We start from the raw sequence: 26,321 nt of genomic DNA on the forward strand, positions 1-26,321 counted from the left end.
AGTCCATTGGTAGCTTTCCCGTCTCTCTAGCTCAATTTGATCGAGAGTTATTGACGAAAAACTCTTATGACCCTAGTGACGTACGAATGACGTCACGCAAGGTCAACAATGCATAAGTCAGGCACAAATGACTTCAATTGAACTTTCAGTAACCAGTGATGTCACTAGGCAGCTTTACTACGCCATTTGTAGGCTCTCTTCCCGAAATCACAATTTGAGACCATTACGGTAACGCAAAATAAGTACATTTATAGAAAGAACACCTTCCTAATTTTTTGCATACTACTTAAAGATGATCCAAAAATGCTTTTAAGAACATAAAAATTCAAAAAAATGTGGTCCCAAAGGCATAAAAATGCAAATGAAAGGAAGCTCGAGGTGTTATATATCAAAAATAGTTTATATTTCAGAATTTCAAAAATGCATATTATTCTTTGTTTCAATGCAAGTTCAATGCCGTATAACATTTGGCATTTGGATTATCCGTCTTAGAGTTACAGCCCGCCAAACTTGGCGCTGCAACGCAAGATCCAAAACATGTTATACACTATAACTCAAAAACTACTCATGTGATAAGCCTGAAATTTCCACAGGAGGATTCAGAGCCCCTGATTACCCCTTAGACCAATTATCGTTAAAATCCGAGAGATGAGGGTGTCAAATTGGAAAAAAGTGGTACGATCTATCGTGGAATGCCCCAGCTACCACCTGTAGAGCGGAGGTGATTAAAAACCGCAGCGGATCAGATCGAGTCATGGGGAGAAACCCAAAGCCACTGCAATGACTATACTAGCCAGTGAGCGTTAGCTCCATAACATAATGTAACATAATATGTCATAGGTATGTAGTGTACATACCTATGTATCGTGACACCGCGACTAGACATTACATCATGCGTGACATAATATAAAATTTGCATATGCAGAGCAGGCAAGGACTGGCTGAAATAACTGACATTTAAGTCACCAAAGCCAAGTAAACGCATCGGTTTAGTTTATTTGCTGTTGTTGGGAAAATTACAGAAGCTGAGCATTTAATAAGGACAAGCAAAATAATTCGCTTGATCCGACAAAAATAATTAAGCGATAAAGCCATACAAATACGCCTGCACTTCGAATAGTAACGCAGTGCACCTATCAACCATTCCATTGATCCGATAGTTTCCGATTTTCATGAAGGATTCGTATATGTCAAACAGATAAGCCTAGGTTTGGGATGCTCTGCGAGATATTACTTTTGTGCACACGATAATGCACTGAAAAGTGCATCATAAGCAGTCGACTCCGAGAAAATCCGATGTCGAGTCGTGAGCGCTGCAGTGCCTCGACGTCGCTAAAACCGCAGCTCGGCTCATGTCGATGCAGGGCCACGATGTGTTGGTTTTATGTAAGATAGGCGTTCCGTCTACGAAACGTGACGGGCAGATGATGCTCGTAGAAAATCGCTGCCTGCCAGAACCTTATATAGCAAGGGCCTCCGTGACAGAAATCCTATGAAATTTCACCGGATGTATAGGAGGAGAAAACGCTGATGGTGTTTCATTTAATGTAAAAATGGGATTAGGTTTATTGTATCAGATAAAGCAAAGCAGGTTGCAGCAAAAAGAAAACTAGCAAAACCTGTTGCGCTATATTTCTGACTCGTTATATTTGCAACCTGCTTGGAGTGTCATGGAACATGCATACGCAATTAACTGAGATTGCCCTTTAATCTTGATGCATAACGCCGCTTTTCATCAGCCATGAAGAAAATCGTGAACAGCTGCAACAAGCAGCCGGGCCAGCCAAGGAACACGAAAAGTCTGATGTTGGGCTCGAGTTGAGGCGCCAGTGCCCCGCTACTGCGACATAAAACCCTGTATTGACGTCCACAGACGGGCTAGAGGTAACCGGTTCCAAAGCCAACACAGAGCTGGTCTGGGGGCCAGCCGGTCGGGTGGGAGCGGTGGTAGGAACGGGGTCGGAACGGGGCGGAACGGGGTCGGAATGGGGCGGAACGGTGAGGAACGGCAGTCGAAACGGGGCGAAAAATCGTGCAACAACACGAGGAGCTAGAAGCTCGGAGCAAGGTCCAGTAGATTAGGACAGGAATCTGCAAAGACTTCGTGGGTCTTACACCACGAAGAGTCCCGGGAGATTGACACGGAGCAGAGTCTAACATCACGAAAAATTCGACATTTGGTAACGTAATCCAGTCCCATGAAGAGCGCTGCGTTCAGGCGTATTCGAATAACATGTGATTTCGCCGTTCAAAACGGAATCTATAGCTAGCTATACGGGTTAGTTCAGTTCCGAGTCGGACAGCCGGCAGATGGCTGCGGGTCGGAGCGATAACCGGACCGGACAGGATCGTGCACGGTTCGGGAGCTCTGTCGTGATTGGGGCATTTGTGACGACGGTAGCTAAAGACGGAGTTAAAAATGGCACTCGATCACATCCGGTGAGCTTAATTGGGGTCAGTCGGTGAGCTCAATATTAATTTCCGCATTGAGACGTTTTTAATCAAGAATTACGAAGGACATCGACCTTGGCGTGGGATAAAGTTGCAGCACTGGTCAATATTGAAATAATTTACAGCCAATCCAACTACATACGAGCATTTAGGCATATTTGACTGCAACGAGTGATTTATAATTTGCTTGAGCGAAACTTATCGACCTAACAGTTATCGTGCCCCGATACTTAAATAAACAAAGAACGAATTATGTGAATTGTACGCGAGATTGAGCATCCCAGTTAGTGGGAAAGGTTATAACTAGCACAAACAAATAAAAATTGTCAGGCTATATTATGATTTCGTATAGGTATGCAGTCCTTTCACTTTTGGTGCGAGCCAAAACGGATGATTTATTTATTCCCAAGAAACGAAAACAATGTAGGCGTCCACTCACAAATGGAACAACACGCTGTGTTTGGCAACTCATAGGATTTCATAAATTACGCCGCACCACTGCTCAATGCGGATGTCTCCGGCACCATCACAATATTTCACCGAGACAGACACAGAGGTCCTCAAGGTAGCGACACCAATACGAGTGTTATCTGCGACCAAACTGGGCCTTCGCGTGATGCTATTGCCGTCATGCTATGAGGTCGCGGCATCTTTAGCTGCTGTTGGAATGTTACTGGGCTCTGTTTTTAGCTAAGGAATTTGGACTTATTGATTGCGGCGTATGAATAATTATTTATGTGTTAATTAACATCTGTATGTTCTTTTATGTAGGGGAGACCCGGGAGGTATGGGCCCCCTGGAGGTATGGGCCATCATAGAGATCTTATATACATAGAGATGACACGCCTATGTTAAAGCACTTGATTTCGTGGCGATTCAGTGGGTCTTTTTAAGCAAGGTTTTCTGGGGTGCCATGGCCCGTGACTTGCATTTTGTAAGGATTCGGTCAAGGAGATTGTGTTCACATCCGCTTATTTTTAAGTACAGTTTTTCTTTTTTGTCTAGCTGTGACGCTTTCGAGCGTTATTATTGAAATGAAATTAGGCATGTTTTAACCTTATGCTCGTATCAGGTACTGCATGTATCATTAACCCTCGCCGTCCGACGGGGGGGGGGGGCGGGTGCCGCCTCCCATATAGGGTTTTTAACGATAGCTCCGAACACGCAGGCGATGGAGAGCTGAAACTTGGCATACCTGACCTTTGATCCAAGCCGCATCTTGTGACACCAACCGCATTTTCAGGTCAGGTCAGGTCACTGACCTGTGACGTCATAAGTGAACCTCTGCACAGTCCTCAGATGTCACAACTTCGCAACGCCGTCAGTGCCAGAGGAACTTTCACAGGGAGATGAAACTTACAGGATGTAGTATCATCCAGAGGTCTCACAACTTGTACATATATCTCGGATTTTCCCTAAAAATCACATGAGGTCAGGTCGGCCACGTGACCTCACCATTAGGTATAAGTCAATGGGGAAAAATGAAAACTGCTATGTTAGCGCCGAGAACTATCTCAAGCTGTCTCCAGCACATGGAATCGTGATTTCTTGCACGTCTTGCAAGGTCCGATGCTTCACTTTTGCATTGTTGACATTGCGTGGCGTCATTTATGGTCACTTGGGTCATTGATTAAAGAAAGCGCGGTTTTGAGGCTCCATGATTACACAATATATAACTGCAATGAAAACCGTAAGACGGTTTGACAAAAGTCAGTTTGTCAGTTTGGCCAACATGTCTTATTTTCTTGGCCCTATTTTGAATATAATTATTAGCATGAGGCTTACGGTTTTCATTGCAGTTATATACTTGGGTCATTAGAGTTTTTCATCAATAACTCCCCATCAAATTGAGTTAGCGAGTCGGGAAAGCCACCACTAAACTCAGGAAGACCTGCCGATTCGAGTACTATGTAACATGACCTCTTTCAAATTCGAAATTCGCCCCGACGGGTTGTCGGTCGTACCCCAACCACATTTCACACCACTATGAACAATAAATGCACACACTGAAATCGCTATTACCGATATGCTCATCCAATCAAGTTTCGATAAACCCGTTCATCATCATCTCCTGCGGTTTCGAACACGCCTGTTAGGTGGTTCGGTAGACCGCGCCCAAAGCTTACAGGCTTACAGTTTAAGGCTCGACATTGTGTTGTCTACGATTAGACAGCTGATAACTCATTCCCGTACGTCGTAACTCTATAATGACCTTTGCTTATTGTCACATGTGCGCCGCATTCGCGATTGTTGCCGACGCCTGTTTGCAGGTCAGACCACTACAGTTGTTATACATATCGAAAAACCGATAAACTTTTAGGCGAAAAAAAGGCACTATTCCAGGCCCATTTTTGATTTTTTTGCGATATTAGGTAAAAACAGAAGCTTCTTATCCTAGGAAAAATAAAATGGGAAATCTTTCAAAGGTGGCACACTACCTTTAAAATCGGGTTCCAGTCCCTGCGTCTTGTAACGGAGGACACGCTTGTTTTTTTCCGCGACGCTCTAGCTTCATCAGGGGCGGGGCGAAACGGCGAGGGAAATCGTACCACCCCCCCCCCCCCCCGGCCGGCGCGTATGTAGAAAACCAATAGTTCCGGCGAGGGTTAATGTATCATTGAATGGGAACATGCAACATATGTATATTTGAGCTTGCACGGTGCTCAGAAAAGTTCAGAACAGCCGTTTTCACGACGGTTGACCGAAAGCGCCAAACTTGACCAAATCTCAAGGAACCTACCCTGAAAATTCCATGAACCTGACCCAAATGATCTTAGACCTGTAACCTTTTTTTGGGAGGGGGACCATGTCAGGGGGGCCATAAAACAAGCATCGCACAACCCTAGTAAATAGTAAATTTGGTTCATGTGCTGACCCTTGGTGACCTGACCTGTGACCTGACATGGTATTATCAGTGGCCTCTAATAACAACATATATTAGGCAACGTACGTCCTATTTTTAACGTACGCGAAACATTTTATCTTTGACCTGACCTGTGACGTCATCGGTGAGCCCGAGGTCAATGAAATTGGAGTTCCGTCGACAAATTTGACAGGGCTATCGAACATCGTTTGAATGTTACAGATCCGTCCAGTAGTTTCGGAGATACGGGAGGGGGGCAAAAAATGCCCCCCCCCCCACCGCGCGGAAGGTGGCCGGGAGGTCCACCGCTTGCCGGGTTGATGAGAGCCTGAATGAGAGAGAATGTTTTTAGGCGAGCTTTTAAGGAATTCAATAAAAACACAAAATGAAATCATGCTACAAATTTCATTGCTTACCTCAGGAATGAAATCAGCCAGGAAAGAACAGCAATATTTCTAACCAGTAAAACGCCTTTTGGGGCGACCAACGGAGCGAGCGAGAGGGTGGGCCTTGGACAAGCGAATTTGCCAGGGACACCTCCAACTAACTTGTGCACTGCACCCTACTAACCGGTCCCTAGCGATGTGCCGAATTTGAGCGCAATCGGCCTAGCCGTTCTCGAGATCTGGAAGCGGCACTCTGCACGTGCACACGTGCAAAATGGGTCACAACTGACTTTTGCACGGCACCATACCAACTGGTCCCTAACCATGTACCAAATTTCAGCACAATCGGTTCAGCCGTTCTCGAGATCTGGAATCGACCCCTGCACGTGCGCACGTGCAGCAGCACCCCAACTGTGGCACATGGATATGCATTGCCTAGTGGGTGCCTATCTACATACCAACTTTCAGCGCAATCGGCCAAGTAGTTACCAAGATATTGCAACAATTGCAAAACTGACACCTCTTCGTTTTGCACGTGGCACGTGCATAAGCGGTCACCCACATGCATCGAGAATAGTCCAATACTTGGTAGAAGGAATGAAGCTACCCTAGAAAAATCATCAAATGTAAATCGGTCAAGTGGTTGCTGAGATATAAGCCTCGCAAAAGCGTAACCACGGCCGGCCGGCCGCTCATACTCAGAAATTTCCGTTAATCTACGAAAGACTACGCTTGCTTCGCTCGCTACGTAATAATTTCTTCAGACTAACAATGCCTCAGCCATATTGGCACGCTACTGACTGAAAATAAGTTGCTTAAAAAGACCCACTGAATCGCCACGATTTTAAGTGCATGTCATCTCTATGTATATAAGATCTCTATGTGGGCCATCGCAGTTTTGAAGAAGTGTTGCGTATTTTTACACATTTGACGGCGTTAACTGGTAGCAGCCATTCAGTGATTACATCCCACGTGATTTTCAAAATCTTCCTCAGTCTTCTTTGGCAATGAGCGGTGATAAAGCGTTTTTGCCCTCTTCGAGTAAAATACGGTACATACAGAAAATTCGTGATAAATTTGAACCAGGCTCGTTTTATGATGTCAGACCATCGCTAACATAAAGTTTAAAGCATGCAAATTAAGACTGGATAGACAATTTGAAGCTTTCTTGCAAGATTATGAGCTGAGAGGCTACGCACATTCTGGCGTCCTAACCGGGAGGTTCGGGCCACCCACCCCCGTTGATCCTAAATAAATAAAGATGTTGATTTCATTGAATATCTCCGTCAACAAGTTTTATTTTTGTCGCGCAAGGTCGAAAATTTAACTTCAAATTTCATTCGAACAGAAAAATATTATTGATCTAATTTCATGGTGCATGCTTGAGTTTACCAAAATACATATGGGCCCAAGTGACCTCCATGAAGTAAGCTGTTGGCCGCTTATGCGGTTCCTGGGCTCTAAGATAGATCAAGCTAGTTACCAGCTACGAGTATATTCTCATTGTCGAGAAAAGAATATGAAACATGGCACCGGCCCATACCTCCTGGGCCATGGCCCATACCTCCCGGTGTATTTTGATGGATCGAAAAAGCGCATGAGTTATTGAAAGTTATCTCGAGACAAAATAGTTGGTCCCAGATGCCTAATATCAGGCACACGTTGTAGGCGAAAGGCAATTTCACATGCACAGAGTGAAAAACCGGGTCTAGCCACTGCCCACTGGAAGAAAAATGCCTTTTCACAAAACCGGCCCATACCTCCCGGGTCTCCCCTATTTGCTAGTTTACTTATTTCTCAGCAGAAACCAAAACAATGCTCATTGGTATTTTAGACGCATAAAATCACCACACATTAGTTGTGACATATATGTTTCATTTAAGTTGAATTTTCCCTCATTATGTCGGTAAATCCGATCATAAATTCAGTAAAGCCGTCATTCCATTCCATTCCATTCCAGAATGTTTATTGCGCATCGACAACCTATAAGTAAAACGATCGGAAAATGAACATGAATAACAGAGATAAAGCAAAATAATATAAGAGTGGTGCAAAAGCACATTGTGCTTGACTCTAGGCACCACCTCTTGTAACATAATCAGATAGACATCATAAACATAAAACAACATGAACATAGCCTTCAGATCAACGTCGAATATAACATAAACATACAACGTAATGAAGGTAACGTAGCGTAATGAAACAAAACAACCACTGCCGCCGCCACGACAGGCCACCGACCCAACCCACGCTGACGTCACTCAGCCCACCGGGGACGCCGCCCACAAAACTGAATGAGGTAGGTAAATTAATAGGTAAATCTGTGCGAACGAAGCAAGAAATTTTGGAAATGCTGAGCCACCGCACGACAGTCCCCGCCGCCAAGATCGTCGCCATGCAAAAGAATACGTAATAACCGTGTAGTTGACATTTGACCCAAATTTTCGCCAAACATTTGCAACATGTCCCGGTAAAGTTCCTCTCTCTGCAAATTATAGTTGGGACACTCGAGAATGAAATGATGAATATTTTCTGTTTCAAAACCACAAGCACATTCAGGTGTATCGTGCCTTTGTATTTGAAATAAATGTGAATTTAGTTGTGACATTTGCATTCGTAGCCTAGAATGAAAAATATTGCCCATTTTAGTGCCAATTTTGTAAAAGGGAGAAGGCCCAGGCACCCCCAGTCGCCTCGAGATCTCTCGTTGAAAGGAACGAGGAGGAAGGGATCGGATGGATTCGGGAAGCTGGTTCCAGGATTTGCCTGTTGAAAGGAAAAAGGACTTCTGGAAGGATGTGGTTCGGTTGGGAGGCATGGTGTGTGTGTTGGAGTTCCGTAGTGTTCTGCCGGTGTTTTCTGCACGTGTTTCTGGCATGATCATCGTGATATAATTTGGCGTTTGGTGTCTTGGATTAGTGAATGTATGATATAAAGTGAGTTTGTGTATTTGTCGTCTTACAGTCAGTTTGTCCCAGCCCAAGTCTTGTAGAAGTTTTTCGGTTGACGTCCTGAACATAGCCCCCGTCACAAGTCTCCCTGCTCTGTTTTGTAGCGTGTCAAGTCGGGCAGCGTCTTGTATTGTTATGTGTCCGTCATATATTGTGTCACAGTAGTCAAAGTAAGGTCTTATGTACGTCTTGTAAATTTGGTCGAGAATGGGCCTTGGTATGTAACGTGCAATGGAGTAGAGTGGACTGAGTGATTTGTGTACCTTGTTGCATATTGCATTGACGTGTTGGTGGAAGCGTAGGTCCTTAGAAAGTGTCAAGCCAAGGTGAGTATGAGTTTCATGAATGGGTACGTTTGCGCCCTCGAAAGTGAGCTTTGGTGGTGTGTACTGATGTCTGTGTGAAAATGTTTGCTGGATGGTCTTCGTAGCGTTGAATGTAATTGCCCATTCTCGACCATATTTGTGGATTTCGTTGAGGTCTTGTTGTAGTGATAGCTGTACGGCGTCAATGTCTGCTGTCGTGTGCGAGGCGTAGATAGATGTGTCGTCAGCGAAAAAGAGAATGTCATTCTTTATTCGTCTTGAAAGTCCGTCGAGATACATAAGTGCCAGCAAAGGCCCGAGTACGGATCCCTGCGGGCAGCCCGCATTTATTGTTTTAGTGGCCGAGAATGTGCTGTTGATCCGTACTCGGTGTGTCCTGTCACAAAGATATGATTTTAACCAGTCGAAAAGTGAGTCAGTAATTCCGAAGTCGTGCTTACTCTTGTACAACAGTCCGTCATGCCAGATCTTGTCAAAGTATTTAGAAATGTCGTTAGCAGTAAAGTAAAGTCATGTAGATAGCAGTAAAGTTTCGTCCCATGTCCAGTGATTTGTACAAGTTGTGAGTCAGGTATAAAAGCTGTTGTTCTGTACTGTGGTTACGCCGGTACCCACTCTGCTTGTCGGTCAAAAGAGAATGATTCAGTAAATGGGAATATATACCCTTGAAGACAATTTTTTCGAAGACTTTAGATAACGATGAAAGTATACTGATGGGACGGTAACAAGTGTAGTCAGAAGGTGATCCCTTGTTTTTGAAAATTGGTTTTACGTTTGCTTCTTTAAATTTCGATGGATAAATTCCCTGACTTAGTGACATGTTAAAAAGTTTGGACAATGGTTCTGCGATGATGAGAGCGGTTAACTTGATAAGTTTTACTGGAATTTCATCGGGGCCCGTTGATTTGTTAGGATCGAGTGAATTTAGTACTTGGAGAACCTCTCTCTCGGATGTCATCAGTTCACCCAGAGTGGGCACCGGCGTTCTGTCTGAGTCATGATTTAGTGGATGTCTGTGTGTGCCGGTTAAGTCGACCGTCGCTTGACTGGCGAAATGATTGTTTAATAGCGTCGCTTTTTCGAAGTCGTCAGTTAATATGTCTCCGTTATGTCCTAGCGGTGGAATAGTGTAGTCGCGTGTTCGTCCTGTCATTGTGCGTAGTGTTTGGTGGTACAGGGACCCGCAGTTGCTTCTGTACACACTAGTATTTCAGCGTATTTTTTGCCTGTGACACCGTTGGAGGCGAATTGGGAAATGATTGTGTGCTTGTTAAAACCACCATCTGAAGGGCTTTAAACTGATGTGCTGCTCTCCTAATTCAGTGAACTTTTTATGGCTATATCAGCAAAACATTGTTTTCAGCGCTTTTTCCTGCCCCATTCCTTCTGAAACCTGGAACCGCTTATTCCATTTACTCCTGCCATCTGACGATGGTCGTGCTGACTACTAGTTCCGGTGCTAGTTACTGCTCCAGTTTTGCACCCGGCACAAACTCAGGCGGCACCGGGCTGTGGCTCGACCATGGGAGGGTCGGACCGAGCCGACTGCCTGGGGCGCGGTTAGATCGGACGCCCTGCTGGGGAAGGGGACGGGAGTGAGGGGGAGGGGAGGAGGTGGTCACGTGGTCCGTCCAAGCTCGCAGACGGCCTGTCCTGCGCCCAGCCATGTTCCGTGATCCAAAATGGCACGAGAGCTGTGGAATGTCTGGAGGAGACGCTTTGAAAGCGAACTTCAGCAGCACTAATTTACCATATTCTGTGGAGATAAATGAATATTATCTTAATGCAGAAAAAAATGTATGCCTAAGCTGTATAGGCTGTATCTTTTTAGAAGTTGCAAATAGCATTATTCTTAGGGACAATTATAGGTTTCGTATACACAGTGAATTGTGTTACATTGAGCCGTTTCGCTGTTATGGTTACTAACTGAAGTTATCCTTTTTTTCTCACAGGGAATGACAATACAATAACAATACGAATAAAACCAGACGTTTCGCACAAAAAAGTGCCTCCGTCAGTGGCAAGAAATAAGTAATTAGGCATAAATGTTTTCTTTCGCTAAAATCGATGAAGTAGTTATCTTTATTTTTTTAAAGATATATTTTCAGCAGTCTTTTAAGCACATCATGGAAGCTTATAAACATTTGTGTATTTTATCGGCAACCCGGCTGGCCAGACCGAGACGGTGCCGCATATAGTTCTCATCGATGTTAAACCTATACACTTATTTTTCTCCACTGACGAAGGCGCGTTGTTGTCCGAAACGTTTGGTTTTATTCGCATTGTTTTTATATTGTCATTGTCCGTGAGAAAAACATACTCTTATGGACTGGTCTCAGTTCATGTAGAAATTGTTACATATTAATCAACACAGATAAAATGAATATTAGCCCTCACGACACATACCTGTAAGTAGAGGTAAGTAGACCGCGCCCCCTGTTTTTCACCAATAAATCGCGGCAAAGCGAAGGATTGCGACGATTCTTTGGTGCCCTGGAGTTAACCCTCGCGGGCCCGGGGGGGGGCGTTTTTCGCCCCCCCTGGCGAATATTTGCGATAGCTCCCGAACGCTTAGGGATAGGAAAGCGAAACTTTCAGTACCTTTTCTCCCATCAATTTGACATCTTCTGAAGTAAAAAATTTGGACCTAGCCCCCTTGATGACGTCACAAGGTCCATTTTTCTAGACCCCTGCACGGCAAACTTCGGCGTCACAGACGCAAACTTCAAATAGCTGCTAAAAATAGAGTTTTAGAGATAAATACAAATTACGAGCACGGTTGTATAGCGTTTGACCTAGAGAAAAATAGAAAAATAGTTTTGGTGACCTGAGGTCAGAGGTCAGGTCAACGACCCCGAAATGTGGTTTTAGTTTTTCGCAAATAACTTCGACAAAAATGGTCCTAGAGCTACGGCAGTGGTACCATTGCATTCGCCTTGTCAAGCCGCGTCGAATGATATATATTTTGTTCGGAAAAGGTCAAGTTTTATGTTGACCTCATGTGACCTCGAATGACCTTTGGTTGACCTTGACACATGAAAGGTCGTTTATGATAGATTTGTACCCGCTGATCACGAATCTGGCATCTATTTTCCTCTAAGTTTTCATTTAGAGCTTCCGGATGGCAAAATTGTCTTATTTATTATTACTAACTTGAATTAGTGAAATAGCCTCTAGCAAGGATACTCTTCTGTGACCTTGACCTTTGAGCAGCCTTGTATCGTAAGATGAACCACAAATAGGGAACTGATAAGCCTCAAAACATTCCAAGACATCTTGGAGGTTAGCACGCAAGATGTGCGAAAAAGTGCCAAGTTTGAGGTCAATTTTGAGCGTGACCTTGACCTTGACCTTTCACTTTGAGCACATTTTCAGAATCCTCAGATTCTCTTCTTCCGTTTGACACCCAATTTTGCCGGTTTGATGCCGCCTGCCGTCTTCTAGAAGGCTTACTTTGAGATCACTACACATGTGCCGGTTTTTGCCTTTGACCTTGACCTCTGACCTTGAAAATTGACCTGAGGTCAAAAATTTTAGGTGCTTTAGAATCGTCTCGTAAGGACCTTTCGTTTGGTATCGCTTTTGTTTCCGTAGCTCCCTTATTTACGGAGTTAGACAGGGGGGGCGAAAAACGCCCCCCCCCCGGGCTGCGGTGGTTGGGATTACCCCCCGGGCCCGGCCGGGTTAATCAATTTTACAACTTCCCGGAAAATTCAATAGCCCTTATCATTTTTCCATCTTGTCTGAGAATTTTAAATCTCTGAACCAAATTACCTTTAACCTGTGATTATTTTTCTCAAGATCATGTCAGGCCAGAATAGCAATTGAAAGTCAGCGCACATCTTCTGTGTGTTTCCATAGTCGTTTCGTGATTAGCAACGTGACGACATGTGAAATATACTATCTAATGTTTGTCTCATTGATTGTTGTGGTGCCAAGGTCACGTGAAACTCAGGTTAAGGTCATTTACTTGAAATGATTTCGGTTAACTTCCTTAAATTTACACCTTTTTACTGTGGTTTTTAGGAAGTGTTGGTTTGAAATTTAGCACTCATTTTAGCATTTGGAAACTAGGCATACTTAGGTATCAGTTACAGTGCTTATGCAATATGTTGCAAGGCTGTAAGTGCTGGTTAACATTCTATGGATAGCCGGCAGAACGCCTAATGGGTGATCTGGCGTGACCCGTCCTACCCCAAATGCTTTGTAAATCATCTTTAATCAAAGCAAGTACAAATTCGGAGTCAGAAACAAGCCAAGTCCCAGCAAACTTCACTTGTAGAAATTCTAGCAGGACCCAATTTTCCGTGCTTTTGGGTTATTAACCTGATCTGGGAGGTCAACCAGTAACCTAGGATCTCAGCATTGACCAGGACATAAAAATAATTGGCTTTCTCTCGTCAGCGATGACCAGGACCCTCAAATCATCGGATTTCTCTCGTCACGAGCAGCTCGCTCTTTTTTATTTTTCAGCGAAGCTCTGGCTATTTTTATCAAGGGCCGAATGGCTGAGGGTTTCTACGCCCCTCCGCTACATGTAAGACGCTGAAAAGAAATGCCTAAGTGGGTGAGGGTTAAATATCGATTGGTTTTTAAGTGCCGAAGCCCGAAGCACTTTAATTTACTTCGATAGCAGTTTTTAAGACCAACGAGCTCGAATACTATAACTTTTCGAACAATGTAAGCACCACATAAAATGAATCGTAAGATAAGCGGCTCAAGACTAGATGCCGGCAGCGCTCGTGCGTTGCCTTGGGCCAGAATTGGAGGATCCATAGCCCAATGAAATGTGCATTATTTTGGAGGCCTTGCCTGGGACTACCATTGAACCGATTTTGAGGTTGATAGCTTAAAATTTCTTTGAGCCAGAGGACCTCACGTCAAAACGGTTTTCCGACCCCAGCACGTGCAGCCTGCACCCCTCGCAGACGGTGACCCCCCTGGAAACTGGTTCAAGGTGTTACCGATGTGTCCCGCCAGTATGGCTTTGCCCGTGACCTCGGGTTGACCTGTAGCCTTGACAAAAAATTTCGTGTCACCGAAACTTTGAAGCGGAATAGCATGTGCCACGAAGCACCGAGCGAACCGAGGCCAGCACCAAAAGTTTACCTCGCCGGAGACGAATCAAACGGTCCCACTTTCGTCCCGATCGGTCCACCCATTTTGACTCCAGGTCCAAAAAAGCTTGGACAAACTCACTCACATACTCACATACTCACTCACTGACAAACAGGTTCAGCCGAACTTTTTTTTCAGCGACCCACCAATGGGAATTTCCGGATGCAAAAGCATGCTATCGCATGCTTTTATCGCAAAAGCATGCTATCGCATGCTTTTGATCCTCCAATCCTGGATTAAGGAGCTATGAGACAAGTGGGACTTTAAAGTCATTTTATCTTTTACTCAGGTTGATAAGTTAAGTTGAGCTATGAGACACTTAATAAAAAAACGGCATAGATTAGAAACTGCACCTAACTTGCACTGGTTTTTAAACCTTTTCGTTGCAGACTGGTAGATTAAATTTTAGGATTGATTGCAGCTGATGCTCAAATGGAGCTATTCATTCGTTCATTCATGCGACCATCCAATTCCATTCATAAAAGAAGCCAGTGACAAAATTGTTCATTTTAGATAAGTGTGAAATACAAACTCAATAAAAGTTTAATGATACGGCAAATTTGACAGCTTTTATAATGAGCAGACAAAAAACTTTAACAAATCAAAGTTGAGAGCCCCAAATAGGGAAGAGTGAGGTAAGATGAGCCAAGGGGCAAGTTTAGCCACCCCATGTTTCTCAGCTCCTATGGCGCTAATTGACTTGAGCTTCCATGTGTCGTTCGCTTACGATGCTGCAGTCTTTCACGTGAGGCGGCAACGTTCTCACGCTCAGCACCCGGTAACATGTGGTATCGCCCCTGATAACTAGCACATGTTTTGCCTTTAAAATGAGATGGTTGTTATCTGCGGTGCATGGTTATTTTCCTTAGCGGGTGTCATTAATCGAGAATGGCCACGGGTGGGGCAAGATGAGCCATTTTCACCTGGAGGAAGATGAGCCGGATAAGCAATTGTTATCTCCGCTGTCGAAAACCAAACTGAGCTGCGCTTGTTTCTGCTGAATAAAAATGGTAGGAAATTGTTTTTCTTTGTTGATTGCACAAGTTGTAAGTGATTTGCAGATTATCTGAAGGATAAAATGATTTCTTCCGTGATAGAAAACTTGACGAGCTATTGGAAGGCTCAAATCAGTCACTTTTTGATGGAGGAAAAAAAACTTTGCCATAAGTATCCATGCCATGGAGTAAATAAAAGAGCCCACTCTTCGCCGCGCCCGCAAAAAGAAAAGGTTCGCTTTTCTATCCATGCTCAACTCTCCCCACGACGTGTCTCAACTTACCCCGCCCATGGAGTAAGATGAGCAACGTGCAATATCATTTTTGACGTAGCCTTTTCAGTACAAAAATAAGCGGTATGAAACATTTCTGGCCACCATTACATGCGCAAATCACCACTCTGTCCGTCCAACCCGTAAACGCAGAAAAATGATCAGAAGTTAGCCTGTAGCTTACGAAAAACAAAAAGCGGCTCAACTTACCTCATTCTCCCCTACGTAACATAATTGAGGGCATTTTTAGGCCATCACAGTTTTTGTCAACAATTGTTGTTTGGGGGACTGGGGAGGGTGGTTACTGGCTCATAATCTGCCCCCCCCCCCCCAAAAAAAAAAAGAAGAAAGAAAACGAAACCGATCATCCGCGAAAAGAACTATTGAGCTCGAACCAAGGTGACGAATCGATTTATAGGTATGCAGGATGACTAACCGATGCCACTTTTTGACTTCTTGTGTCAAATAAATTCCATCATCTGGATAGCACGTCAACATTCTATTTGACGTTTTCCAACAAACGTATACTATTTGGCGCGACTAGCCTCATAAATGTTCTGAAACTAAAACCGTTTCTTCGCAATTAACTTGAACCACGTCATCCCAGCTTATGCACGACAAAAATAAAATAATGCTTCAGGATCACTGGCCTGAATTCCAAAGCTTAAAGTTTACTCAAAGCCGGTGTGGCTGAGGCACTCTTCGCTACATCTCGTGACGGCCACCATTGTGTTGCATTTTTCGGTAAGCTATAAGTTAATAAGGAAAGGATTGGTGAGTGGGTTGAAAACAGCCCTCACCCTCCACCCCCCCCTTCTTCAACATAAGCAACCGAAAGATCTGGCGATGGTTTATCCACCTCCATGCCGCCGCGCTGCGAGGCCTCGATTCGTTCGGTATGTGGCTTCCTGAGCGGTCCTCCCCGGAGGCAAGGTGAAAGGTCATGGCCTGTATCAGAAATTTATACGTTGCTGAATATGTTTTATAGTTCTTCCAAGGCATTGGACACCGTTTTATTATATCGGATAAGCATTGCACTTTCTTGTCAATCAATACAGCTAAAGAAAACTTGATCATAATCTTATACTGCGGCAATTGTAGTTCTGCTTACGGTTGCCTCTTTATGATACGGGCCACCACCACCTCCACTGCGCTGGAGCTCTGGCGTTCTACCCCTCCCCGCTACGGACCGGCCCTCGGGCTAGGTGTGTTAGTACTGAGCGCAAACCTGTAGTAGTCACGTGACTTTCATTCACGTAGCGGGAACGGAAGCTATAGGCGATACCAAGGACGGGCTCTGGGGAGGCAACCGGCGCGGAAAAATAGCACGATTGTAGTTTTGGAAGAATATCTGTTGCGGTAAGAGGAATTATACAAAACATACGTCCTAGGAGCAAACATGTGTTATTCCTCCATACTTTGCACTACATTTCCTTTCTCCAATGGCCAGCACTTAGCAAATAATAGCGCAATTCTAAATCGGTAATATATGTGTACAGTAGCAACTGCGGGTCCCTGTACTTGCGTGGGTCGTGCTTAAGTGTCAAAAGTTTCTCCACTTGGTGTTGGATGTGTTGTCGCTTCAGCCTTTTGTTCATCGATGTCACTTTGTTTCGTTGATATTTCCATCGGTCCCAGTCGTAGGCAGTCTGAGTTTGTTTGGCTCGTCTGAACAGTCTGTCGCGTTTCCTTATTTGTGTTTTTGGGTCGTTTGTCGTCCATGGCTTTTGAAATTTCTTGTCTCTAACTATCTTTTTTGGAATCGATGCGTCGGCAGCTCTTAATAAAGCCTCTATAAACAGTTCGGTTGCTGTGTCTATGTCGTTGTCCAGAATTTGTTCCCAGTCAGTGTCTTGTAAAAGTCTGGTAAGAAGTTGTGAGTCAAGGTTTGCATAATCCCATATCGTTTTATGGGTGAGGTCTGTCGTTTGTCGTGGAAAAGCAGTACATACAGTCACAAATATTGGGAAATGGTCTAAACGTGAAAACGAAGGTAATATCCCACTATCGATAACAATGTCAGTATTGTCTGTAAATATTAACCCGCGCCGGGCCGGGGGGGGGGTGTTTGAACACCCCCCCTTGCGGTTTTTCGCAGATATCTCAAAAACGGCGGCGCGGAGCGCCGCCGTTTTTGGTACACCTGTTCGTGCATCTTTTCCGCACATGTTGTGAAAATTTCAGACCCAGGTTACCTTAGGTCAGGTCACCAGGTCACGCCAAGTGACCTCACCTCAGAAAAAATAAGAATGCTCGTCATAGCTACACCGACTGAACGATTGCCTTGAAACTTTCAGCGATTGATAAGAGCAACACTATCTATAAAATGTATATCTCGGAATTTTGATATCGGTGACCTAAGGTCAGGTCAATTTTGCGGCCTCTCCATTATAAGTCAATGGGAGAAAGTTGAAAAATGCCTGTTTTGCACGAACGCTATTCTAGACACTCTCAAACATCGAGATGTAGGTAAAATAGACACACTGAACCAGAAAATGGCAACTGTGACCCCTCGTTATGTCCCCGAGGTCATCTCAGGTCACGAACAGAATCTAACAGTTTTTCGATGATAACTTCTGATAGAGGCGTGCTAGAGCGCTGAAAACGCCTTAGATGTGTTCGGCTCGACGTTGCGGATCGACTGATATGCAGCATGACCTTTTCCGGTCGGGTCATGACCTTGACCTGAGGTCAAATTTTCAAGTTGATCTTTCAAGGTCAAATTATAGTTCATTCGACGCGTCTCGACGAGAGGAACACGATGCTGGCAAAAGTAATGTCATAGCTCTTTTGAGTCAAAAGTTATTGCCGAAAAAACGTTTTTCGTAAAAACGGCTATTTTTGGAGTTTTTGCCCTCTGGAGGCTAAACCGTTGACCTGAGGTCAAATCTGAGAACATTACTCAGAAAGGTCTGTAAAAGGGCTATCGAATGCGTTTTTTTTTGCGGCGCTGTAGCTCTATCGGTTCCCGAGATAGCCGTTGGCAGTTTCCAAAATGTTGAAATAGTCAACATTTTACCTTTGGTGACCTCTGGTGACCTGACCTTTGACCTGACCCAAAAAATGACCGAAGTGTTTTCGTCCTTATTTTTGACGTTCTTTCGATTGCCGCTTACCGCGTGTCGCTACGTGGCCCAGGAGCCGAGTTAGAAGGGGGGGTGTTCAAACACCCCCCCGCGGCCCGGCGCGGAATTTCAGAGCACCGGCCCGGCGCGGGTTAAGTCATCATCCGCCCCTGTCACAGGATCCCAACTCCGACAACCCGTGACGCCGGGGGCTGGCCCCAGACTCGCGCTTCGCTGCATGCTCACAGTGCACAGGCCTTCGACATTGCACCCCAGCCCCCGCTGGTTCACCGTCGCAGTTCTGAAAACCAGCTGACTCAACTGACGTCCGTCCGCGCCTCGGGGGGGGGGGGAGGACGCAGTCAGCGAGATCGGGGGAGGGGCGTGTCACAAAACGACAAAGAGCAGGACACCCGCTCGCGAATGGTGCGGAAGTGACTCTGGTCTCAAAGCCACGCGCTGTATGAATGACAAGTGATATTATACAAGTCACAGGCCGGAAGGGGACTGCGGACGGCTCTGAATGAAAGGCACGCGCACAACGCGTAGAGCTCATTGTTAGAGAGCGGCTTATGTTCGACCTTTCACACCCTTTGCTCGTTAACAATAAGGTGTCTGGTACTGCAGAGAGGTCCTAGATAAAGGGACGGAGAACGAAGGGCTTTTATGTTCAGGAGAAAAACTATCAAGCATTATTCTGCTGATAGTTTCATTAGGTGTTTTGTTACACGGGGTCATTCACGTTTACAAAAGCCGTGGCGTGAGCATATACATCGAGTGTAAGGGAGAGATTAGTCAGTTCGGAATGGATCATGGAATCAACGAATATTTCATGTCAATAAAAGTTAAACTTGCCAAATGTGCCAGTTTATTTAATTTTATTTTAAACACATTCTATTTTTATGACATGCACTTTTTAAAAGACCTATCACACATACAAAAAGCGCGAACACATCGGCATACACTCACAGCATGCATAAAACAGAATCAAATGAAGTGCATCATCGAGGCACATTTGAAGTGCATCATCATGTTCAGTTTGGTGACTCTGAGACAGCTACCCAATGCTGAATGATCAAAGCAATATTACAAAATGTTGCGGTACATACCATTTGTTCAGACACCAGCTCCAGTTTCATGTCCAACATCGGTGGCTTATACTCGCGAACGTATTTCGCCAATAGTTCACCACAAGGGCTACCAATGCCGTCCGGCCTCTCCGGCCTTCACCGCACTCGAGTTCTCTCTCTCAGTTCACCTTCCAATTCACCTCAGTTCACCTCCCAGTTCACCTCATCACACGCCCTCCCGGGTTCCTCCCGGGCCGGCGCTCCGCGGCAGACTGCCTGTGACCCGGCCCCAGACGCGGGTAGTGTGGTGAGACTCCGGACCGGGCCGGTCCGGGCCTCCACTCCGACCGACAGATGGCGCAGCGGGCATGACTGCTGCGGTTAGACGTGATAGCCGCAGCCGCAGCCGCAGCCGCAGCCGCAGCCGCAGCCGCAGCCGCCACCGCCACAGCAGACCTCTGAGCCCCTCCTCGGCAGCGGCAGCCAACACGGGAGGGACATCACCTTATCCCGGGGATTACTGAGAGGGACGGCCGCAGACGGCCGGCCGCCGATGCACCAGTGGCTCCGCGGGCGAGCCGAGCAGTTCAGGAAGTGATTGACGCTACTGACGCAGAAGTGACGTCAAATTGACCCGGACGTCTGATGAGGATTAGTGTCTGAATGAACAGAGCTTATAATTGGCTGTTCAGGGTGACCCTGAGCACAACATTCAACATATGTTTTGAATTTCAATCAATGTTCTTAGTCTGAGGCTGTACGCAATTTGTCACATAACAAAACGTTTAAACAATTATGTCGCAGCTAGAAATTTAGAAACGACGCCCTCAATCGGTTTTATTGCAAATTTAATGCACACACGCTATATGTGTATTATGTATAGTGCATGCTGCACGGTAGAAAACAAATAAGTTACAAAGCAAAGCTTACAAGTTACAAGCTTTCTAAGTTGTACCGACATCTCGAGCCTGTCACAGCATGTTCGTCTCCCCGTGAATCACCCGTGATGTGGCATTTCCGTCACGGTACATCGGGATTACTTTCTTTAATCGGACTGCCTCACCCGCGGTCTTTGAGTCTACTGAGACGCCGCCATTAATCGTCCAAGACGAATCGCGAGACCAAGCCTGTAGGTAAGCCACAGGAGATAATGAGCTAACGACCACCTGCGGACATACGATTGGCTGCAAATTTGGTCAGTGGCAGTGGCTCATAGTTCAGCTGTGGACATGCCTATGTCAAGTCACTGCAAATAAGGCACGCTGAAGCATAAGTCCGGGCCGCACCTGTGCTGGTGTAAATACCCTACTCAGTGCATTGATTGACAGATAAATTTGATAAAATCGCTCCTGGTAGAATTAAAATATTAATATGCCGATTAGGCATGGGATAAAAAATGAAAGGATAAGTGATGACATCAGAGGCGGAAAATCGATAATTTGTGGGTGCTCGAGTAGATACCCTTCTCACTAGGTACCAAAACCACTCCCTGATATTCGTACACTTTTTCATAAAAATAGTACCCTTTTTCCGGTGGATAACTACATATCCATTCCAAGTGGACACAGTCGTGTGGGCAGAAAAGGTGCTGCGGAAGCGTATAAGCTTACGTAAGATATCTATATTACTATTTGAGGAGGGTGCGTCTGTCCGTTACCGAGGTCCCGACTTGGTGGTGCTTTGCGTGGACTACAGGCCAGACCGTTGCACCTAGCCCGGTGAAATTTGCACAACTTATAGATCAAGGATGCGCGACGTGCCTTTGAGGGGTCTCAGCTCGATCGGATTGATAGGGAGCGCGTGGCGCGTGCTCAAAAAGTGCAAAATCGCGTCATAGACTTTACATGTATAAATCGGCGTGCGAAATCGGGCGAGAACGGCTAATTTTGGCCGACACGGGTCCAGTTCCCGTGCAATATCTTGGTGACCAGGGGTCCGACCGGCACGGGGAAAACAGCATCGTGTACAGAATTGAACGGGCTATTGAATGGTGTGCAATGCAGAGGATAGCACGCGCCACGTGCACCGGAGAGGGCACTTTTATTTGAAAAATTGCGGTTTTTGAGAGATTTTGGAATTAATTTTATTTTTAGGTGACCGTTAAATGGAGCGAGTTGAATCAACGCCTATTTGCAAGAGAAAGGTACCGCCTCTCATATAAAAATTGTGAAAAGCTGATTGATCCAAATCAAGGTGGTGCAAATCACAGGAGAAAATGGTGTTTGTCAATTTTGTGCCACTTTATTAATCACACGGGGTTTGCTGCATAACCTGATACCTTTGGCAATTGAAAATGGCACCGTTGGAAAGAGCATTCAATTCTGTCCAAGATTCACTCTTCATGTTTGCATGATGAGCAACAGTATTCTTAAAAATGTAAATGTTCCAAACCATTACATTGTCATTTTTAGCGAAATTCAGCGATGGCCCTCAAAAGACTTCACGCCAGTTTTCGAATCATTCTTAAGTAGAACGCATGATAATACGACACGGGCACCTCGATGCGATGTATCTTTTTGTTTTATTACAAAATGCTTGGCCGTCAAAAAGCAATCAAACGAAATGGATACCAACCAAACCGACACAGACCAACCCAATACCCACGGGTCAAAAATAACCCTTCTTCGCGTTGCGGAGCACGCGGGTAACCCTAGTTTTAAACTAATGAAGTAAGCTGCGCAAGATTTCGCGGCTCCATAGCACACCGCTAAGAAAGCATCTCGTGGTATTTGGCGAGTCCACATTTGGATGACATCGCTTGATGGATGGGCGGTCGATTCTTATTAATTCAGATTGCCTCTGCAAGGCGTTATAAAACATTTGCTGATAACCGCTTCCAGTCCGCCTACGCCGACTATCCTTGCGATCCAAACTTGTTACTTGAAGCTCGTTCTGCAATTTTGGCGTGACGAAACCTGAGCACCAGTTTTTAATCTCGCGAGGGCGTAATTTTTTCGGTAGCTGGATCGCCCACTATCGACATGAGATAAGTGAATGACGTCAGTTGCTATTGTTCACGTCTGTATACGGCAGTCGCGAACACCAAAATTGCAGCCAGCAAGTTGCAACACCGCTATGCCTACATTGCCTCATGACAGCGAGCTGGAGGTCCGTGAGCCTCGCTTTTACCAGAGAGTTGAGTAAACGAGGCTTGTTGTGTCCGCTTCACACGGTAGCGTGGTAGGTACTTACTTCTTACAAATGGGAGCGGCAAGGAGGTGACAACATGTTAGCTGTATCTGTACTTCAGTTCATTCCAGTTCGGTTCTGGCGTGCCGCTAAGATTGTCGTCCCGACTGCCTGGTCCGTATTATACTGAGCTCTCGGTCAGATACAGCCAGCACCTTAGTGGCCGGGTCAGGTGACTGTCGGCTAAAAATAAAGTCCAATGGGAATCCAACTAGGAGATACTACCGAAGAACACGATGGTTAATCCCGTTGTGCCTGCTGTTGCTGCAGGATAATTTAATGACGCATAAGAAACTAACGACAAATAAATTCGCCATTCGCCAGAAAATTTGTTGAGATTGAATCGTCATTAAGTTACATATTTGATAAGTTTTTATGGATGGTAATGGTAATTTTTACTGACATGTTCTGTCATATTTAAATTTCTTATTTATCCAGGTAAATTACGGATCATATAAATATATTTTATGTTTCAATGTTTTTTAATAAGTGAATGAGGACTTTACCCCACAAGAAATCGTTCGGGTATGACATGTTTGGGTCGGGATTTTTTTGTGGAGTAAAGTCTTCATTCACGTATTACATTAGCGAACTCAACATCATGTCCTTTCAATGTGTTTATATCTATTTTACGTTCATCTAATCACAATAATTGAAGGAACGGTGGTATCGCCATTCCTAAGCCAAACAATCCTATTTGTCTCGCCTTTTTAAATCTATTGCTATATTTAAAGAGTCATCTAGTTATTGCTATATTTATCCGCCCCAACAAGCATTGCCAATACGGGAAGATTGCCGTTTAAATGTCACGACGATATTCTTAGAAGTTGCAACCACATATACACCCCGTAATATAGGAACGCCTATAAGTTCAATTAAATGTCACTACACTATTTTCTAGCAGCTATACTTTCACCCAAATTAATATGGAAACGGCTTATTTTAATGCAAAGAAGAGACATCAACAAGGGGATAACCATTAGCAACTCAAGCTGCTTAGATCAGCATGCTTCTTGTCGGTAATCAGTATTTAATGTCATCTCACTCACGGTGAGTTTCGATTTATGACAGTGCTTACGGACAACATACAGAGCACGGAATATATAGTCTACGACAGTCGTAGTCTGTAGTCTGTCGTAGACTATATATTCCGTGATACAGAGGACGCTCAGCAATTCTCGGAGGACTGACGCTAATTGACCTTGGGTGTACGTGATCTTATTTATTTACTTATTTATCTATTTATTCATTTATGTATTTAGTTATTTTTGTACTTCGGAGAGGCATTTTAGCGTCTAGCACAGCCGCACAGCCACACATTTTTACCACTCGTTTCTTATTTATAAGTGAAAAATATCAGCAATGCTCGCTGAATGCTGATGCTATCATGCTAATAGGACATCCAAATATTAGGAATTTAATCTTATCGACAAACTAGTTAGGGGCACGTATACTGCCATGCTGATAGCTACAATAGACATATGAGGTCGTATGTTTAATCATTGAATGGCACGTCATACGATTCTCGCATGACATAAAACTGAAACTAAGCAAAAGTGCAGGAATCTGACCAGCGTTACGCTATATGTGTTAAGTATTGCAATCAGGCTGTCATATCTATACGGATCAATGATCTATAAATATTTGCATAGTTGGAATAACTCAGACATCTCGCACGGCCAACGGAAACACAGACACGCATAGTTGCACCTATTTGGAATGAATGAATACAGGATGGCATCGAGGATCGGCTACATTCGCTATTCGTCGCATTGATACCAAATAAGGTCATGCCGACTTTTCACTGGAGCCTGCCGCTCTGGCCCGCACGGGGAGCTGCCATTGCGGGTCGGCTTTTGACTGGCTAATGTCTGCGCGTGTTCCGTCATCCCTGGCTAACCGGACACAATGAACTCTCACTCTTTGATCTCTCACTCTCTGATCCTGTTAGCGGTGCCAGACGGCCGCGCAATGCCCTGTCGTTGAAACTGCAGCGGCGTGAGAAGCCTCCCAAATAAGGCAATGTGCTCGCCGGCCGACCGCGGTGCCCGGCGAGTCGCGACAAAATTTTTACAGTCCACTGACGGCGTCAGGGATTTCATGAATCAGTTCATTTTTACCGTCAGTAGAAAGCTGGCTTACACACTGATGACGTAATCTGTGTATGACAGTTACCAATCGCCTTGTCCTGGTGCTTGTATCGATAGATCGACGGCATTTATAGTCGGCTCGTGTCGTCAGTTCAGCAGCGAGGAACGATGTCACGTCGTCACGCAAAAACAGCGTCACCTGCAGACGTCACTACCGGTATGCGGTATCACGGCAGTGGCCACGAGCGCACGGCGACGAACAAGGCCTATCTACCCCGATCAACCCTATTCAGCGCGATATGAGTCACATTAGCGGTGAGGGTGGCGAGTGGGGTCGAGACAGGCGAGGGGAGGGGGCCGGGTCTCCCTGTGACTATCCCGCCACCTCTGCAACAGGTGGGCAGCAGTGCGGCTCGAGTTCCCTTGTGACGTCATATTCTGCTTCATTGTGATGTCCCCGGCGACGGCTACACCTGTTGTTGCCTCCCGATAGCCGGGAGAGGGTTATTTTTATCGTGTTGTCGCATAGCGCCATTGAGATGCGACGCTGCCCCGCATGCATGATGAAGTGACTCGGAGACGCTGTGATCATCGTTCACCGCTGCTCGACACGCTTGTTATTCGACACACCTGTGTTTGGCAGTGTCGTGGGCGGAGTCGATCGACGGTGTTACCTCATACATACACCGAACTTCATAGAGTTCAGGCCGGTGAATACCGTCACCACGCTTTAGCTGCCTATCGGGGTGAATACCACAGCACAACATGACGTGTGTCTTGTCTCATGCAGTTGCCTGGTGTGATTGTCCTACCTTCGGGCTGGGAAGTTGTGTAATGGATCCTCCATGTTACAAGGGGAGAAAATGACATCATGGAGTTCGAGTTACCGGGGCTGGGCTTATCAGAGGTCAGTTACAGGCCGGATGATTGGATAAGTAGACCATTTCTTGTGTCTGAACTCCCCGCTGTTGACTTCCATGAATACAGCTGGGTGAAACGCCCCATGAATAATCTGATACTGCCATTGCTGTCAGCTGAGATGCAGATATAATCACTGATTGATTCAGTGTGATATTCACGAACCAGCTGTGCTCCATTGCTAACTCATGGATCGTTAATTTGAGTCACACCCACGCTCAAGAGTCAATGACCAGCCATGAGCAAAGGGTCACGTTCACAACGTAGACAGCCGTGACTATCGCAATAACAGCTGACCTGAGGCCAATGCCCTTTGGAAACGGTCGGGTGCTTGCAAACGGGTCGCGGTGGTAAACGACTCTGACTCTCAGGAGTCGGAGAAGGAACTCTTTCACAGCTGGCCTACAGATTGACTCAGGTAAGAGTCAAGCATACACGGACATAACCTGAGCCGGACCTGACTCGAGGACGAGGCGCAGCAGTCTTTATCCATGCTTTAGCGTAGGTGTCTGAGTCAAGAGTCAGAGTCGACACCAAGGTCGATGAGCTCATCAGAAGTCATCAGCAGTCGGCTGACCGCAGATAGCATCACCCTGTGCAGCAGTAGCCGCGCCGGTCAGTGCGGGG

The 26,321-nt window shown here is 45.4% G+C and overlaps 1 protein-coding gene across 1 annotated transcript in view; it reads right to left on the bottom strand.

Moving 5' to 3' along the window:
- The window catches only part of LOC122391957 (stAR-related lipid transfer protein 13-like), a 33,119-nt gene extending 13,053 nt beyond the window's left edge, over positions 1-20,066 (bottom strand). Inside the window, exon 1 of the mRNA XM_043386338.1 lies at positions 19,537-20,066. Coding sequence (XP_043242273.1) covers positions 19,537-19,575 — 39 coding nt within the window. The 5' untranslated portion in view covers positions 19,576-20,066. The remainder of the gene's footprint in view (positions 1-19,536) is intronic.
- Positions 20,067-26,321: the final 6,255 nt, after the last annotated feature.

This window comes from Amphibalanus amphitrite, unplaced genomic scaffold (assembly GCF_019059575.1).
Source record: "Amphibalanus amphitrite isolate SeventyFive unplaced genomic scaffold, NRLGWU_Aamphi_draft 000463F_arrow, whole genome shotgun sequence".
NCBI lineage: Eukaryota > Metazoa > Arthropoda > Thecostraca > Balanomorpha > Balanidae > Amphibalanus > Amphibalanus amphitrite.